This window comes from Rhipicephalus sanguineus, chromosome 2 (assembly GCF_013339695.2).
Source record: "Rhipicephalus sanguineus isolate Rsan-2018 chromosome 2, BIME_Rsan_1.4, whole genome shotgun sequence".
Taxonomy (NCBI): Eukaryota; Metazoa; Arthropoda; class Arachnida; order Ixodida; family Ixodidae; genus Rhipicephalus; species Rhipicephalus sanguineus.
The window spans coordinates 62501745-62517864 of NC_051177.1; the positions used below are offsets into that span (position 1 = coordinate 62501745).

General features: G+C 47.6%; 1 protein-coding gene across 3 annotated transcripts in view; it reads left to right on the forward strand.

Moving 5' to 3' along the window:
• Nucleotides 1–12242, forward strand: part of LOC119383095 (whirlin) — a 159888-nt gene extending 147646 nt beyond the window's left edge. Inside the window, exons 13-21 of one of the 3 annotated variants that reach the window (XM_037651089.2) lie at nucleotides 638–786; nucleotides 2334–2609; nucleotides 3649–3804; nucleotides 7485–7744; nucleotides 8050–8202; nucleotides 8547–8580; nucleotides 10322–10369; nucleotides 10914–11126; nucleotides 11848–12242. In XM_037651089.2, the coding sequence (XP_037507017.1) occupies nucleotides 638–786; nucleotides 2334–2609; nucleotides 3649–3804; nucleotides 7485–7744; nucleotides 8050–8202; nucleotides 8547–8580; nucleotides 10322–10369; nucleotides 10914–11126; nucleotides 11848–11883 (1325 nt within the window). In that variant the 3' untranslated portion in view covers nucleotides 11884–12242. The remainder of the gene's footprint in view (nucleotides 1–637; nucleotides 787–2333; nucleotides 2610–3648; nucleotides 3805–7484; nucleotides 7745–8049; nucleotides 8203–8546; nucleotides 8581–10321; nucleotides 10370–10913; nucleotides 11127–11847) is intronic. The other 2 variants (XM_037651091.2, XM_037651092.2) reach the window with 2 other exon arrangements.
• Nucleotides 12243–16120: the final 3878 nt, after the last annotated feature.

The window sequence follows — 16120 nt, forward strand, 5'->3', positions numbered from 1 at the left end:
CGCCATCATAGGCGTGCGCAAGGGGGGAGGGGCAGAGGAAGTGCCCCCCCACCCCCAATCACCTAAGGGGGGCGCCAAGTCTGCCCCGTACTTTCACTCAATCGGACCTGTAGCGTTATTGTCCAAAGTACAGGGTTACGGCCGTGCAAGGACGACTGAAGTTGCATTCCGAATCGATGGAGGCGAAAATGCTCGAGGCCCGTGTGCTTATATTTAGTTGCACGTTAAAGAGCCCCAGGTGGGCGAAATTTCCGGAGCCCTCCACTATACGGCGTCCCTCATAATCATATCGTGGTTTCGGGACGTTAAACCCCAGATATTATATTATTCAGTTGCATTCCGGAAACTGTTTACTTCACTCCTTTACCCCTTGGAAAGCCGGAGGAACAAAAGCAGGCCGTTATGAAAAGCGTGTCATCGCTTTATTTTTATTTTTACACACATTGCGAAGGTCTTCTTTTGGACCCAACCAATAAGGAGAGGAGTGGAGGGAGGCTGCGGTGATAGTTGGCTCTATGATTGACTGCGGCAGCTGTGCGCACGATTCACAGTCCGTGCAGGCATCAGCGTGACATGCGTGCGTTTGCGTTAACACTGTTGCGCCACATTTGATGTTTATTTGCCCGTGTTTTCGCAGAGCAACTGATGGTAGAATTCCGGGAGGTCCACAAGAAGATGTTCGGTGCGACGAACGCCGTCGTGGCCCCTTCGGAGCGCTCCGGGTCGCAGCAGTCGCAAGTCGACGCTGATCTTCGCAAATCGGCGGCATTGATCAACGCCCAAGAGGTATGTATACGCACGTGTCCATCGCTCACGTTTGGGTTTGGCGTTAGTTTCGCACGTTATGTATGCGGTCCTATACACGGAGTGTGTTTTGCGCAACGTGTATAGCTTCTGATGAGATGAATGTAATCGTCTCCTTTCCGCGACAAACATTAATGTATACTTCGTTAAGATTTCGCTCTTGATTGAATGTATTGACTTTGTGTAGGCCGCGAAAATAGGACTACATACTAAAATTTCAAATTCGATGCTACATGTGCCTAAGATTTGCGTCAAAACTTTGCCACGTCTTGCTTTGACAGTAGACAGTTTCATGAAACACCACAGCTTCATAAAGCACCAGAAAAAATCGTTGTGGCGATTCCTCTTTAAGTCCTTGTTACCAGCTGCTCTGTTACCACCTTGGAAGACCTGTACCAGTAGCTCTGACCAGTACGCTCTGTACCAGTAGTAAGTCGATCCTCGTAGACAGTGTGACATGAGGCCTGTATACACGCCAAAACGGCGAATTTTTATGCCTGAACATATTCGCTGAGGGTCTATCAATGCGTGGTAGAGTGATGTTCATGCTGTCTGGTGAATTTTTGCTCATTTATACAGGGATACCCATGTGCAATCGTGACGATGTGCTAAATTTTTTCATCCCAGTTTCGCCTACTGAAGGTGTCGCACCTACCGGCACGGCCGTACTAATCCTCACTAATACTGCAGCTTGCACAACGCTTGTATCGCGCTTTCTCCATGCGTGAAAATGTTCACTCGTTTTTCTCGCTTATAAAGCCATTATTGAACGATGTAATCGGGATAGCTGGTGTTTTAACTCGACAGTTCTGTACGAAAGGCTCGTATATGTAGTGCTATGCCGGTCATTAAGCCTCCTCTTCTCGTCGTTGAGTTTTGTCATAGCAGAGGCCTATTGTATAGCCCATACAGCGGTAAACCGAACGTACCCGACAGCAGCAGCGGTGGTTGATATAGTAGCAATTATATATTAATCTCGCGATATTGCCTTCGATTCTGACGCGTGGTTCTTGGGCTGCACAAATGGCTCTTCTCTTCGATAAAAAAAAATAAAAAAAATTAGAGACTGGAAGATAACTGCGTTGCTTCTGGAGCTTGTAATGTAGAGTCGCTCATAGCAATAAAACTGGTAAACTTTAGCTATACCAGTGCCGCAAGACGACGTCACAAATAATGTTTGTGTAGGCTATGCTAAACCTTTCTGGTTATGGGTTCCAAGCCTCAACCTTTTCGGTGGGCAAATAGAGCTTGTAAAGCACTCAGTCGTGATCATCTGTAGTCGGGAAAATCGTGGATTCTAGCGAAGCATGTCTTGGAAGTCTTCTTCTGTCTGTCTTTCTTGACATCGCCGAGCCGCCAACGATAATGGTGGCTACATCCAATCGTGAAGGCAACGTCCAGCGGCTCGGCGCTTCCACACTGGCGGCGTTTCTTAGAGCGTGAAAACGAAGCTAGCATTGCCTATGCATACTAATACCGCACTAACCGATGGACAACGGCTGGCTGCTGCTCCCCCGAAACCCGCGCAGGCGCAACAGGCGAAGGAGACAATGGAGCAGGCTCTTGGAGAGCACGCTAACACGGTCAAGGACGATAAGGCTGCGCCGGCCGCAGCAGTAACGAATGGCGTTGAGGCTAAGGACGAGGCTCAGGGCGAGGACGAGTCTAAGAGGCAGGCCACCGCGGTTCCCTCCACCGACCTGCCCAACGTGGAAGGGATACCGCCCGAATACCACTCTACCGTGTCGGCAGGCCCCACGGGACCGGGCTACGTCACTGACTACGCCACGCTCAATCTACCCAGCGTAAGCACTGCACCACTGGATGGAATGCTGGTCGACAGGCGCGCTGTATGTCTGCATGCTAATGTACTGTAGGTTGTGGAAGCCGTGGTTTCGTTGTGTCGACAGATGGTATGCATGCTGTGTTGTGTCTGGACGGGCGGACGATATCCGATTGGATGTCCACTCAGAAGTATGCATGAATTCTGGGGAGCACTAGAGAAACGTAATAGCGAAATCATCTCGACTCACGAGCCAGTTTGCTGCCGCGCAAGCTAGTATGCCTAGATTATTGGTGGGTTGTTCAGTGGTCTTTTTCAAGGAGCGCTCACGTAACAACTCCTGCCAGAAGGTCTGATTTCGTTGCGTTACGCAGTCGGATGACTAAGGGGACCGGTATAGCAACAGACCAATACACATTCATATAGTAGCGAATTTTGCTTCCTTTCTGCTATTGTAGACAGTTTTGTACGTGACAACAACCAGAGGACGTTACGAGTCCGGAAGCAGTACAGTGTCGCTGTTCTGAGCAGTCAAAGTTCGCAGGGTCCATTAGTGCCCTGACTGTAGTGTCCTAGCTGACTGCAGTGACTCGGCTCTATAGAGAAACCATATGGCAGTTGCTGGTGCGAGCTAGTGCGAGCGGCTCTATAAGTGTGGTCCCTAGTTGCTGCGACTAGGATTCAAGTAGTGTATAGCTCATTTCCGCGAACGACCAGTGGCCCAATGGCCTCGGAAGGCAGAAATACGAGCACGTGATTTTCTAGGCGTGAGACAGGCGGCCATTCGTGCTTGCAAACGTTCGAACTTCGCATGCGATGTATCGTGCCGACGTGCTCTGAAGGTTTGGCCCTCCCAGAGTACACTTCTCAAAGAATACGCTTCGAGATATCGCATGTTTTTACGGCAACAGGAAAGTGCTCGGCTGCATGCTTCCTTTTTTTTTTTTTTTAAGGGGGAAGAAGGGATGCTTGCTGTTGATGACGAACGTGTACGTGTGTCCAGTGGCGGTCACTAACGGCCGGTGTCCTGTGCGTTGGGGTGCTTGTCTTGCTTGCTCCAGGAGGTCTCGTCGTCTGTCGAACCGTCCAGCGAGCTCGGCGGCGGCGGCGGCGGCGGCAATCGCAAGCGCCACTGGCCGGCCTACGTGCCGCCCACGCATCCTAACCCGCACATGTTTATTCAGCCGGCCAACGCGGACAAGGGCCCTAACGGCTTGGTAAATGGACGCCTATATGCTTGCCTTTCTCTTCTGTCCATCCTCATTAACCGCCTGCTCTGCCTCTGTTCGCTTGGTTGCTTTCAACGGCCGTGACTCGTTCTTAATAAAGGGACACTAAAGACAAATAACAATTTATGTCAGAGTGAAAGCTCAATGTTTGACAACGTCTCAAACAGCAATATTATCAGCAGCAGTGCCCTACTTACCGAGAAATTAAGCTAAATGTACCACACGATGAGCGCCAGGAGCGGCAAATTTTCAAAATGATCCCGATGACGTATGAGAGTCTGCCTACGATTAATCACTAGTAATCAAACTAGCAGCAATAAAAAAAGAGCCTTCCGTGCATCAACAGACGTAATAAAATGCTGTTTGTTCGTTTCTGTTTGATTCATGGAAAAAAGAACCTCTTTGGCGTTGCCACGAGGAACGGCGCGCGTGGTTCAAAGGTTCTGTTTTCGCCGAACTAGCCGAACTGCGCTTCGCCCGGCGCCCTGCTTCGCTCACGCGGTCGCGTCTGAGTAGTAGTTTCGGTATCGCGTCCTGCCGCGTGTGTTTTGCGCGCTCGTGGAAGTCGCTCTGACAGAACGTTCGACAAAATGCCGCATGCATGTGATGTTGCCGGATGCCCGAATGGTGCACGCCGCCAGTACACGCCGCCGCGCAGTAAAGGCGGGCAACGTTGGGCACGGCAGCAGTGACGCGTGAGACTGATTTCAGGCGGGTAATTTGAAGTGCGCTAACGCGATGCGGACCACTAAAACGTGATTTTATTTCAAAATAAGCACTTCATTGGCACAAAAGTAGCACTACGAGGTTTCTGGACCGCTATTTCAACAATCAACGTCGACTTAATATTTGCGTTTAGTGTCCCTTTAACGAAGGGGGGAGTGCGGACGTCGTTTTTGGTTTCTGCACTAAAACGTTCCATACCGTTATTACGTCGCTTGCGTAGATGGCCATTTCTGTATGTGCCATTTTCTGCAAACAGGTGCTGCGGATGACGGAAACTTTAGCGCGTGACAGGACCGAACAGCGGTAAGCTCTGGAGCCGTTCTGAGAGGATCATTTTTGTAGATATCGCCACAATGTCGCTTTCAGTGCGCGCTGATTGGCTGGTTGATGAAAGGTGGGCGAGTAGTCGCTTCACTCATTAGCCACACGAGATTCTACGTCACGCAAAGCGACACTGTCGTGGAAAGTGATTGTCTCAGAATACGGCCCCTGTAAAGCGATGCATAATTCTTGAATATACCTCCTCATATGGAGAACTCCAGCTGCACGCATGCTCATAGGTCGGCAAAAAATGTGGAGCTCACTCAGACTTTACTCAACAAATATTTCCCGACGCTCATATATTATTTTGGTGGCGCATAGGTTGGCACCAAGTATTGGGTTAGTCTAAAATGTCTGCAATATGCACACGAAATATACATATGAGTTGTCATGAAGTCCGCAAGGTTTTTGTTGCGATGACGGCCTCTAAATAACCTACGGGCGCTTTAGTGCAACTGGCGGATCTTTCGCCGCTTTGGTCTCCTCTAATGAATCCCTGAAACGTTACTGATATCGCAAACTACTTCTTGCAATAAACTCAGTCGATTTACCGTTTTCCTATTTAATCTGTGTCTTGATTGCAAAAATTAAGCTACAGAACAGGAGATCCTTGTTAGGTGCTTGCGTTGCCACTTAACACATGCCGGGCTTGCTTACTCGGGGCTCAAGCCAACATATGCCTGAGTCTTAATTAAATCTCAACAGCTAGATATCTGTTTTCTATAAACCGTGCGTCGATGTCGCTGCGAGGTTCCGTATAAAGTCCAAATCCATAACATCGCCCCGCGCGTCGTACGTAGTGTGTGCGAGCGAAAGCGCTCGAGGGCAGCCGACGATCGTGGCTCAAGCGGACAGGAAACGTGCCGGCCGTCTTTCGTATGCAGCAAAAGGCCCGTGGAGAGGGTGAGGAGCGGTTCCGAAGGGAGGATGTATCGCTGATCCGGCAGAAAATGCGCACTTTGATCGGCCGGGCGCGGTCGCGCGCGTCATACCTTGACAGGAATCGGCAGACTGGTCATACCTTTGTGCGTGCAATGTTCTCGCCGCTCAGTTCGCGTTGAAGTGATACCGACCGTATTTCGTATACCGCGAAAGGCCCGTGGGGAGGGGGAGGAGGAGTTCCGAAGGGAGGATGCATCGCTGATCCGGCAGAAAAAGCGCACTTTGATCGGCCGGGCGCGGTCGTGCGCGACATACCTTGACAAGAATCAGCAGACTGGTTATACCTTTATGCGTGCAATGTTCTCGCTGCTCAGTTAGCGTTGAAGTGATACCGGCCGTCTTTCGTAGCGCGGAAGGCCCGTGGGGAGGGGGACAGGGGTATCGGAGGGGGGCTGCGTCGCTCCGGCAGAAGCGGCGCACTTCGATCGGCCGGGCGCGGTCGCGCGCGTCCTATCTTGACAGGGATTATCACACACATACCTTTGTACGTGCAGTGTTCTCACTGCTCAGTTCGCGTTATTGTGATGGACGGCACGAAGGTCGTTTCGCTCGCTGCAAAGGCCACGTTCCCTTGCGCCAGAGTTTTGAGTGACGCCAGATCGTTGAAGTGATACCGGGCGTCTTTCGTAGCGCGAAAGGCCCTTGGGGAGGGGGGCTGCGTCGCTCCGGCAGAAGGTGCGCACTTCGATCGTCCGGGCGCTGTCGCGCGCGTCCTATCTTAACAGGGATTATCACACTCATACGTGCAATGTTCTCACCGCTCAGGTCGTTTCGAAGGTCGTTTCGCTCGCTGCAAAGGCCACGTTCCCTTGCTCCAGAGTTTTGAGTGACGCCAGATCGCAAGATAAAGGATTTAGCTGCTATAGCCGTATTTCGTATAATATTCTAATTTGTTGCTATCGCATTCATTGCTTCGGCCCTTGCGGCAATATTGTGACATTTTTGCGACTTGAGCCCTTTTACGTCATCGACTTCCCAATGCCCGACGACGGAGAAACGCACGCTCTCCTATCTGCCTCGCTTGCCTGCCTCACCTTCCCATGCCTGGGCCTTCTCAGCGTCTCTCCCCTACTCCGCGTGCGCGAAAACTGCGCCCTCGCTGCTTTCGCTCGATTCCGCAGCGTACCACACGCGGGGCGCGCAGTACTCGTACGGACCTACACAACGACACCGTCGGCAAGTTTTCTCTGGAGGTGTCAGTAACTACTATTGCGAAAGGAAAAAAAAAGAAGAAACGAGTGCGGAGGATAGCTGCGGAGCTGCTTTTTACTGTTGCGTCTCTTGCGCAATGCCGGTTGTCGGGAGCATGCTGCCGGGAAATGAAGCCTTGCTGGCTTGGCGGGAAACCCACGGCCAGTCGGCCGAAACAAGTGTTTCCTGCGAACCACAGGGCAGACGGGTATATCATCGCAGCTCCATTGGGAACCACCTGAGGTGGCTGCCGGCCGGTTGTGATAGTACACGTTTGTGGGCCTTGCGACCTGCCTTGCGAGGTTACTGGCGATGGACCTTTGCAGTTTTCTCCTACAACCTCATTTCCTTCCTACCACCACAGAGCTCCCAGTGACGACGTTCCTGCACCCTTTTAAGAAATGGATTAATCCTACCCCCGCCCCCACCCGTTCTCCTGGTGGTGTTCCTCCCAACCCACACAACTGCTATGTCGTATTTACACGCAGACTTCAAAGAAGGAGCGGCCGATTGCGCGAGCGGCGCATGTGGTCAAGGGACCTGCGCCGAAACCGCCTGCGCCTGTATCGGCGGGAGCAGCCAAGGATGTGCCCATCACGGACAGCCGGGGTCCCGAGGCCAAGCCTCCCAAAAGCTTCTTTAGTGGAAAACCACTGGTAACCATTGGCAGTTACCCGGATGGCAGTAACCCCAGGCCCAACCGATTTGCCCGACCTGCTAATGTCGAGATCATCGACGCCGACAAAGGGCAAGTGCTTGCTTTACTACATAAACCACAAAGGCAAAACAAAAAGTTAAGCTAAATTAACATCTGAACATTTCTACGGCGGAAAAATATTTTTGGCAATTGGTGGAGCCAATTGTTGCTCAAAGCAGTATTTTTTTAAATTGGTGTTGTACACAAAGTAAACCACAACAGCAGCACCACTGTATATTGTGTAATAGGTTTCTGAGCATTTTCTATATGTATTATCTCTTATTCCTGCACAAATTGAAAGTCCATTAAAAATTATGCTGATTTGATATAGCTGAGTTGCTGTTCCGTCTTTTCAGGACGACGACAGTTGACTCGTCAGGAAAGTCTAGCGGTGTACGAACGCCTTCCCCAGGACGGACACAGTCACCGGATGGCCCCAAGATGACCGTCAGTATCAACTGCAAGGCGCCCAACAGACCCAGCCTCAGCACGAGATTCACCACCAATGCGTGAGTTAGGACAGAGCACATTCCACAGTCAAAGCAAATGTAAATATGTATGCACCGGAATATTATGTTGTTCCGTACAAATATTCCAAGTGCTGCATCAAATTCCTGTGAAACAGTATAGAACATACGTATGGCTGTGTTATGTTATCACAGATATGTTTGCATGTGATTTGATGAAGGCAAGGACGTAGCGTAAGTCTTATAATACAATTCTTACGTACAATCCTATATTTAAGACATGTGCTTAGGACGTGTATAGAAAACAGGTTCGAATCATGTAGTTCATGGCAAAATGTCCTTTATACTTTAACGGTGAACAGTTGCCTTTTTTTTTGTCATTTCAGCAGTCCTACACAGCCTGCACTGGCAAATCTTGCAGTAAGTACAATTTTTCTTAGTACAGAAGGAAGGGACTAAATATTTTCTTGGCCGTAAAGTATGCACGAGAGCTTCTTGTCATGCACGCGCTGCATGAGCTTTGACTGAACTATTTAGTTCATTTAAACTTTTAACGCATCTTGGGGGGGCTGCAAATCCTCGGCATTTGATGTTACTAATCTGCATTTTCACAGTTGTAAGAATTGTAAGAATAAGTTGTAATTAGCTGGGCAAATCCAATAAATTGTAAAGGGATGTTGAATAAAAATTATTAAAAAAAATCAAGAGCATCGAAATTTCTCTCGGTAGAAGCGACTCTTTCATAAGCAGAATTTGTTTCGCGTATTCTTTAACATTTGGCTGTATTTTTGGAGGATTGCTAGCACGCGGCGTCTGTACGCCAGCGTGTGCGGAGCTGCATTGTCGCTTAACCATGACTTATCCCTTGATCGCCCTTCTCAAAATTGTGCCAATTTCCTGCCCCCAAGAAAAAAAAAAAGCAAAACCCGTGAAGTATCATCTTGAATAAAGGGGAAGCCCCGTTTTGTGACACCGAATCATACTGACTGGTGCTGTGGCCTTTGCGATTATAAATCGCGACCTTCCATTGTAACATCAAATCTCAAGATTATGCGGATGCAATAGCTTGTAGAAGATAGTGCACAGAGCATAGGCGTGCGCACAGGGGGGCAGGGGGGGGGGGCGGCCGCCCCCCCCTAATCACCTAAGGGGGGGGGGGACGCAAAATCTGCCCCGTACATTGGCCCTTCTAGTCACCCAAGAAGGTGGGGGGGGGGCGCAGAATCTACCCTATGCATTGACTTAGTAGGGTGGGGGGGGCGCTGCGATGAACCTTCGGCCCCCCTGATGGGGAACCCTTCGCGCGCCTATGGCACAGAGTACCGTGCAAGGGCGACTCTAAAAGGAGATGAGAGGAGTCGGCTGACCCTTCAATACAGCCTCCTTCTGACCTCCCTCCTTTCAGTTTTCAGTGCTTTGATTAGGTGTCTTAGTGCACACCAAACGAAAGGGGCGATTCATGTATGTTATATCCCATCCCCCAAACTGAGATACTTTTTCACTGCCCCTGGTACAGCTGCAGAAGTTAAATTTAAAACGCAGCTCGATCGATTGAAAGGAATAATAATTGTTGGGTTTTTACGTCCCAAAACCACGATATGATTATGAGCGACGCTGTAGTGGAGGGCGCCGAAATTTTTGACCAGCCGGGACGACCAGCGAAGCGCCGGCCAAACCAACGCTGTCTGTCGCCTTGTGCACAGCAGACGCTCGCTGTAGCGGCCTAAGCGCCGAAGTTAGCGGTGCCCTCGGCTGCGTCACTTCAGGCCGCCTTGCCAATACTGACGTCACAGACGCAATGTTGCCAATAATTGTGGGAAGCCAGGAGGGCGTTTGCAGACAATCTTTAAAATTCATTTGCAAACAATGTGCGCATGTCTCAAGCCTGTAATTTGGCATAAATGACGGAAACGTGCAAAGGAACGTACCCAGCGAATTTCACTGAGATCAGTCGACCTCGAAAAATCGCCGGAGTTGGCCTTAAAACGTGCACCTAAATCTAAGTACACGGGCCTCCAGCATTTTGCGTCCATCGAAATGCGGCCGCCGCGGCCGGGATTCGGTCCCAGATTGAAAGGAAAAGCAGATGCCTAGGAAGTGTAATCGTGTAAGACAGCCTTTCTTCTTTGTTTTGTTGACTGTCAATTTTCTTTCTTTCCAGAATGATGTGACTGAAGGGGCTGTTGTGAAGACGCTAACATTTAAAAAGGTAGCGTATATAATTTTAAGTTCGTTAAATTCAACCTCACTATGAAATCAAGATTTGCAGTATGCATGCTGCATGAAAGACAGCATAGTCGTTCTAAAGTGTAAAAACTTTCATGTGACGCTTCATCTTCAGCAGTGTATCTTCAGCAGTGTTTAAATGCCCATGCCACCGCAGTGTATATGCGCTTTTGCTTTAGAACAACTCGTCCTTCAAAGCCCCCATTCGTTATGCTTAAATGAACAATGAAGGAATGTAAAGAATATGAAACTAATATGTGCAACTATATTGGACTTGAACTTGTCCCAATTTTTTTCCCAATAAACTCGTCGTAGCTCTTCTCCGAGAATGGACACCAAACAAGTGAAGATTAAGCCTAATTTGCAATTCGCCTTTAGTGTCCCCTTCAAGTATCTTAGCCAGCGTTTACGGTCCCAATGGTTCTGCTCAGTCTTTAGGGTACGAACAAAAGCAGATAATAAAACCATAGGCGTTTTTACTAGATATAGTTGCACCAACTTTGCCTAACATGCGGTGTTGTACGCAGGATGGTCCCTTGAACCTGATTCTCGATGGGGGCCTCAACTCCGCGCACGACGGGCGCATCGTAGTAGCTGAGGTACGTGAGGGCGGCATGATCCCCGTGGACGGAGAAATTAGCGCCGGAGACCAGATTCTCATGGTGGACAACACCCGCCTGGTGAACACCACGCTCACCGCTGCCAGGGTGGCCATCCAGAATGCCATGGCAAGCGCCGACGTATGTGTGCTCCTCAAGTTAACCGACCTCGTTTCCCATTCTCACTTGCGAATCGAGGGCTGAGAAGCTGCTGCTTGAATAACTTGACAAGCCGGATGGATTGGGCACCAGCTAAGATATGGCTTTTAAAAGGCTTTTATAACAGCATGTAGTGAAAAGGAAAACGCACAGCAATATCATAAAGCACTGTCAACAGATGCGAGACAAAGAGCGGTGAAATGCTAAGGCAAAGATGTGTGGTTATACAAAATACCATAGCAGTGATTGCAGTGTATAGTGAAGGTACATGAATGCGACCAATAAAAGCAGGTCCAAATATATTTTCTAGGTACTAAAGCATTTTGCAGGAAGGTGCTGAACTGAGCTGGTTGGTGCGTAATGAAGCGGAACAGCATTGTGTCGTAGTATAAACGACAGACACAGCTCTATGACGCGTCGTCTTTACTGCATCCGGGAGTCTCGCTTCTTGTTCCGCTTTCAGTGTTTTCACTTGTTTGCATTTCATTTTATTTGAACAGATGCACCATGGGATTGGTGTTGAGTGGCATTGAAATGCTTGGTTGGAGGAGTGATGGCGATAGTCTTATCATTAGGCCATACAAGAATAACAACTTTTATACAGCAGTTTTTCTGAGTAGCCGTTCGCCTGTTTTTGTGTCGTGTATTACGAATTCAAAACGGAAGTTGTAAATTGCTCTTCTATGATTTTTTCTTATTTCAGAATGACCTCCGGCTGACCATTGCCAAGATGCCGTAACATGCCGTAATTGCATTGCTCTACACAGCGTCCTGCCTCAGAAAGCCATAAAACAATGCCCAGTTGTTTTTTGTTGTTTCGTATGTAACCCAATCAGGACACGGACCGCTGCAGTTTCAGTTCTGTGCACTGTTCTGATGATCATACGCGGACCTGGCCATTTGAAGCAATGGCAGACACTGAGAACAAAACGGATGTGCAGCACTTGTCGAAGAATACTCTTAGATGAAACTTAAAAATTCCTGTACATACCAGTTGAACCAAGCTTGCTGAAGAACTTTGTTTGTTGTTGTACCATATTCAGACCCAGTGTTGTCTCAAGAGTATGTAAATAAAGGAAAGATGAAATTTTCTTCCAAGTTTGTGTCTTCCCGAAACAGTTATGCTGGCATACAGTGTATCGCTGTGTCCCGCGACATAACCCTTGCGCATTTGCATCAATAAATGTGTCCTCTGGAGCGCTTGCGTAAAGATCTCATTTATCTGGTAGCCTCGTGGACTTCGCACGTCAGCATGACAGTGCGACTGCTATGCTTAAGGTGAGCATATACTATATATACACCATAGGCATTCGCAGGGTTTTCCAAGGGGGGGGGGCAAGGTTCACCGCAGCCCCTCCCCCTTCGAACAATGACGGGAAATGCCCGGATGAGTACGGGACAGAAGCCTTGGGACGCCCGCACTGCCCCCAAGAATTATATACCACGTCTGGTTATTTGGCATCCAGTTTTGGTTACAACATTTCCTTGCTACATGTTCTGTGATGTCATAAGCCACTAAAACAGGAGAATATCCCAGCCGCGGCGGCTGCATTTTCGATGGAGGCGAAAATGTTTGAGGCCCGTGTACTTAGATTTAGGTGCACGTTAAAGAACCCCAGGTGGACGAAATTTCCGGAGCCCTCTACTACGGCGTCTCTCATAATCATATCGTGGTTTTGAGACGTTAAATCCCAGATATTATTAAAACAGGAGAAAAAGAAAACCAAGGAAACCCACCTCTGCAAATTGCTGTCTCTGCTTTTCTACCTCTTGGTTGTCCTTAAATTTCCCCGTTTGGTGGCTTTCTTTTTGTGTAACCGTGTGCCAATTCGCCAAACAAGCAAATCTCTTGTTTTCCCAGACAACACTCGACGTCCTGAGGCCGTCCTCAAATGATAAAATCGTCCTCACACATATCTCTTGCAATTTCCGCCTTTTTAATGTTTCACCCTATTTTAATAAAATTGATTGTGGGTGCATCTCTGACCAAAAAAGTAAGTCTATAGCCTTTGGAAATCTTGCATTTTCCGCCTTTTTAATGTTTCATCCTATTTTAATGAAATTGATTGTGGGTGCTTGCTCACTTATTCTTGAACAAAATATCGTACTCCAGACTTCCTATCATTCATTCGTTCATTGTTTCTCATATTGTTGTATTATTCTGCTCCTTATTCCATATCGACCAGTAATTCTTACAATTACGTTTATTCTTTCGGCAATTGATTTATTCCTCATTCTTTATTTAAAAAAAAAATTAACCGCCGGTTTCATGGCCGATCCCCCGTAGTGGGTAACAAAAGGGAACAAGCAAACAAGCAAGCAAGTGGGTGCATCTTTGACCAAAAGGGTCTATAGCATTTGGAAATCTTGCATTTTCCGACTTTTCAACGTTTCATCCCATTTTAATGAAATTGATTGTGGGTGCATTCTTCACCAAAAAGGTATGTCTTTGGAAGGCTCGCATTTTTCATCTTTTGAATGTTTCATCTACTTTTTTCGTTTTTAATGTTTCAATTAGCGATATTCGAGCGCATCAAAAAAGCGCACTACATCCTACTGATGAAAAATTCGTAAACAGGGGCTGTGCTGGACCCGACGTTTCGACAAGCGGATTTGTTTTCTTCAAAGCTGCAACTGCTTTCTTTAGCAAGACTCTCTGCACCAACCCGAATAGAGGAAGAGGAGAGGGTAACTGCGAAAGTGTGGGGTGCGGGAGAAGAGGACGGCGTGCCAAATCGGGATATTTAAAAGGAAAGGGGAATACTAGTCAGTGAACAAGAAAAAAAAAGAACGTGGGGGCGGGGGGTGTACAAGTTTCAGAAGGAAGCACCACTTGACAATGATAATTTCAGGGGGATAAGCAGGGGTATAAATTCCTAGAAGAAAGGCAACTGGTTTTCATTGCGTATGTACCACATCAGATAGATTCAAGAGCCCCCTTTGAAACGTTTGTCTGTTGGGTGGAGTGTATTAGCTTGTGAATAACGCATGTCTCTTAAAATGCTGTGCCCCTGCTTTCGGTAATTTCTTCGCCGTGTAACAGGCCGTCCTTTTTTGCCAATGTACTGTTTGTGACAATATGAACATTCCATCATGCAGATAACGTTTGAACTAGTGCAGGTAAAGCTAGATTTTATATGATGGACATAATCACCTTTCGTGCTTTTGACTATAACGTCGTCTTGCAAATGTTTGCAAGGCTTAGAGTTTGGACCAGATGCAACTCCAGCAACACCCCGTAATGACGAATTTTTCACCTACAAATTGCGTGAGACGTACCAATATATATTTTTTTTCAAGTGCAATGCGCTATTTGGTTGTGAAGGCAAGAAGCGAGTGGTCTTACCAGAACTCACAGCATTTTGCCAGCTGCACACATATAAAACAAGGCACATTTTTATCAAACAATCGGACTGCAGTGCAGAGCATCGTGTTCTTTTAAGCGGTGCATTTTATTTGTCAGGAAAGCAGCAACAGGGTTGGGTGGCTTTCACACAAGAAATAGCACATCCACATAACCATATGCTCAGCTAGTTACGAAATCAATCTTCTTATAGGTTCAGGTACGAATTTCCCAGCTGCCACGTCATGTGGTTTCATCAGATAACGATTAGAAATAGTTGAAGATGAACGTCACCCAACATGGCAGCTCTTGCTCAGGAGCTTGTCCCTAATATGCTTAACATAGGGAGGCAGACAAAATATATAAACATCCCGATTGGAAGTGGCAACGAAGTTTTGTTGGTGAAAGGATGTCCAATGACTCAGACGCAGCTGTCTCGCTGGCTACAACACAGAATTTTCTTGTTGCTGTTTACATCTTGGATTGTCAAACAGAACTGGCACAAAGTGTAAAAGCTAAAGCAAGTTCAAATAGAAAGGCAAAAGCAGGAACATACACATCAATGCCATGCATAGTTCGGGGTAAATCGCACAAAACTGTCAACTACAACAGCCTGGCAAAATCGGGTTTTGGCTAAAGGCAAAGAAAATGCTGATAGAGAGTTTTAGAAAAGGGTGTGCAAAGCTTTGCGTTAGTGTTTGTCACCACTGTGCATGCGACATACGCTAACCATCTGGGTACCACGTTAACTGACAAAAACAGCGTACGTACACAATAAATGCTATCTTTTGCGCACCCAATTCTGAAACTGCCTAATGAATGTGTGCCACTTTGCATTATGATAGAACTGCTAAGCCACTCACACAATGCAGTAGGGATCTTAATCCTTGCTGCTACCGTCAATGCATTTTGTAGTGACTACACAACGAAGCGTAAATTCAGGGCTAACACTTATTTAGGAGAACATCTTGGCACCATGAGATAAAGTCAGGCTAAGACATGTTTGACCTAAGACATATTAACAACTTTGATATATTATGTTGTCAACGTTTCCATTATGTTGTCCTCGTCTGCTGGTGCTGTGACATTTTCCAAGTTTCAGTGCCAACACGCTTACCATACAGCAGTGCCAACACTTATTACAGGGAAGGCAATAGAGGAAGACAGTATTGAGGAAGAGTGAAATCAAGTGGGATAAAAAGTTCAGATAGATTACTACCCAGGTGCATCTTATTGTCTGGTATTTCACCAAGTGCACTGAAAGACAGCTGAGTTGACACTATTTCCTGCTCCATTACATGCAGTCTCTGACACCAAGCACACGGCTAATAAATCCAGGCAGTGCAGTTCTCACTCACTGGGTCTAATCGCTGATCACACACAAAATGGCTGCACAGGAGGCCAGGGGCAAGAAGAAACTCAACTGTAATGCGCTGACAAGGCAAAGTGAGCCTCTGTTCATCAGAGGTGGCACAGATTGTGGATGCAGCTGTGGTGGTGGTAGACAGTTGGTTTCTTCATGACGGTGCTATGCTGAAGGGTGTATGCTTTTCATGGGCCGTGGAAGCACTATTTATTTTTGCTATTGGGAACTCTAAATGCTGGAACAGGCTATGGTGGGTGTATTAAAATA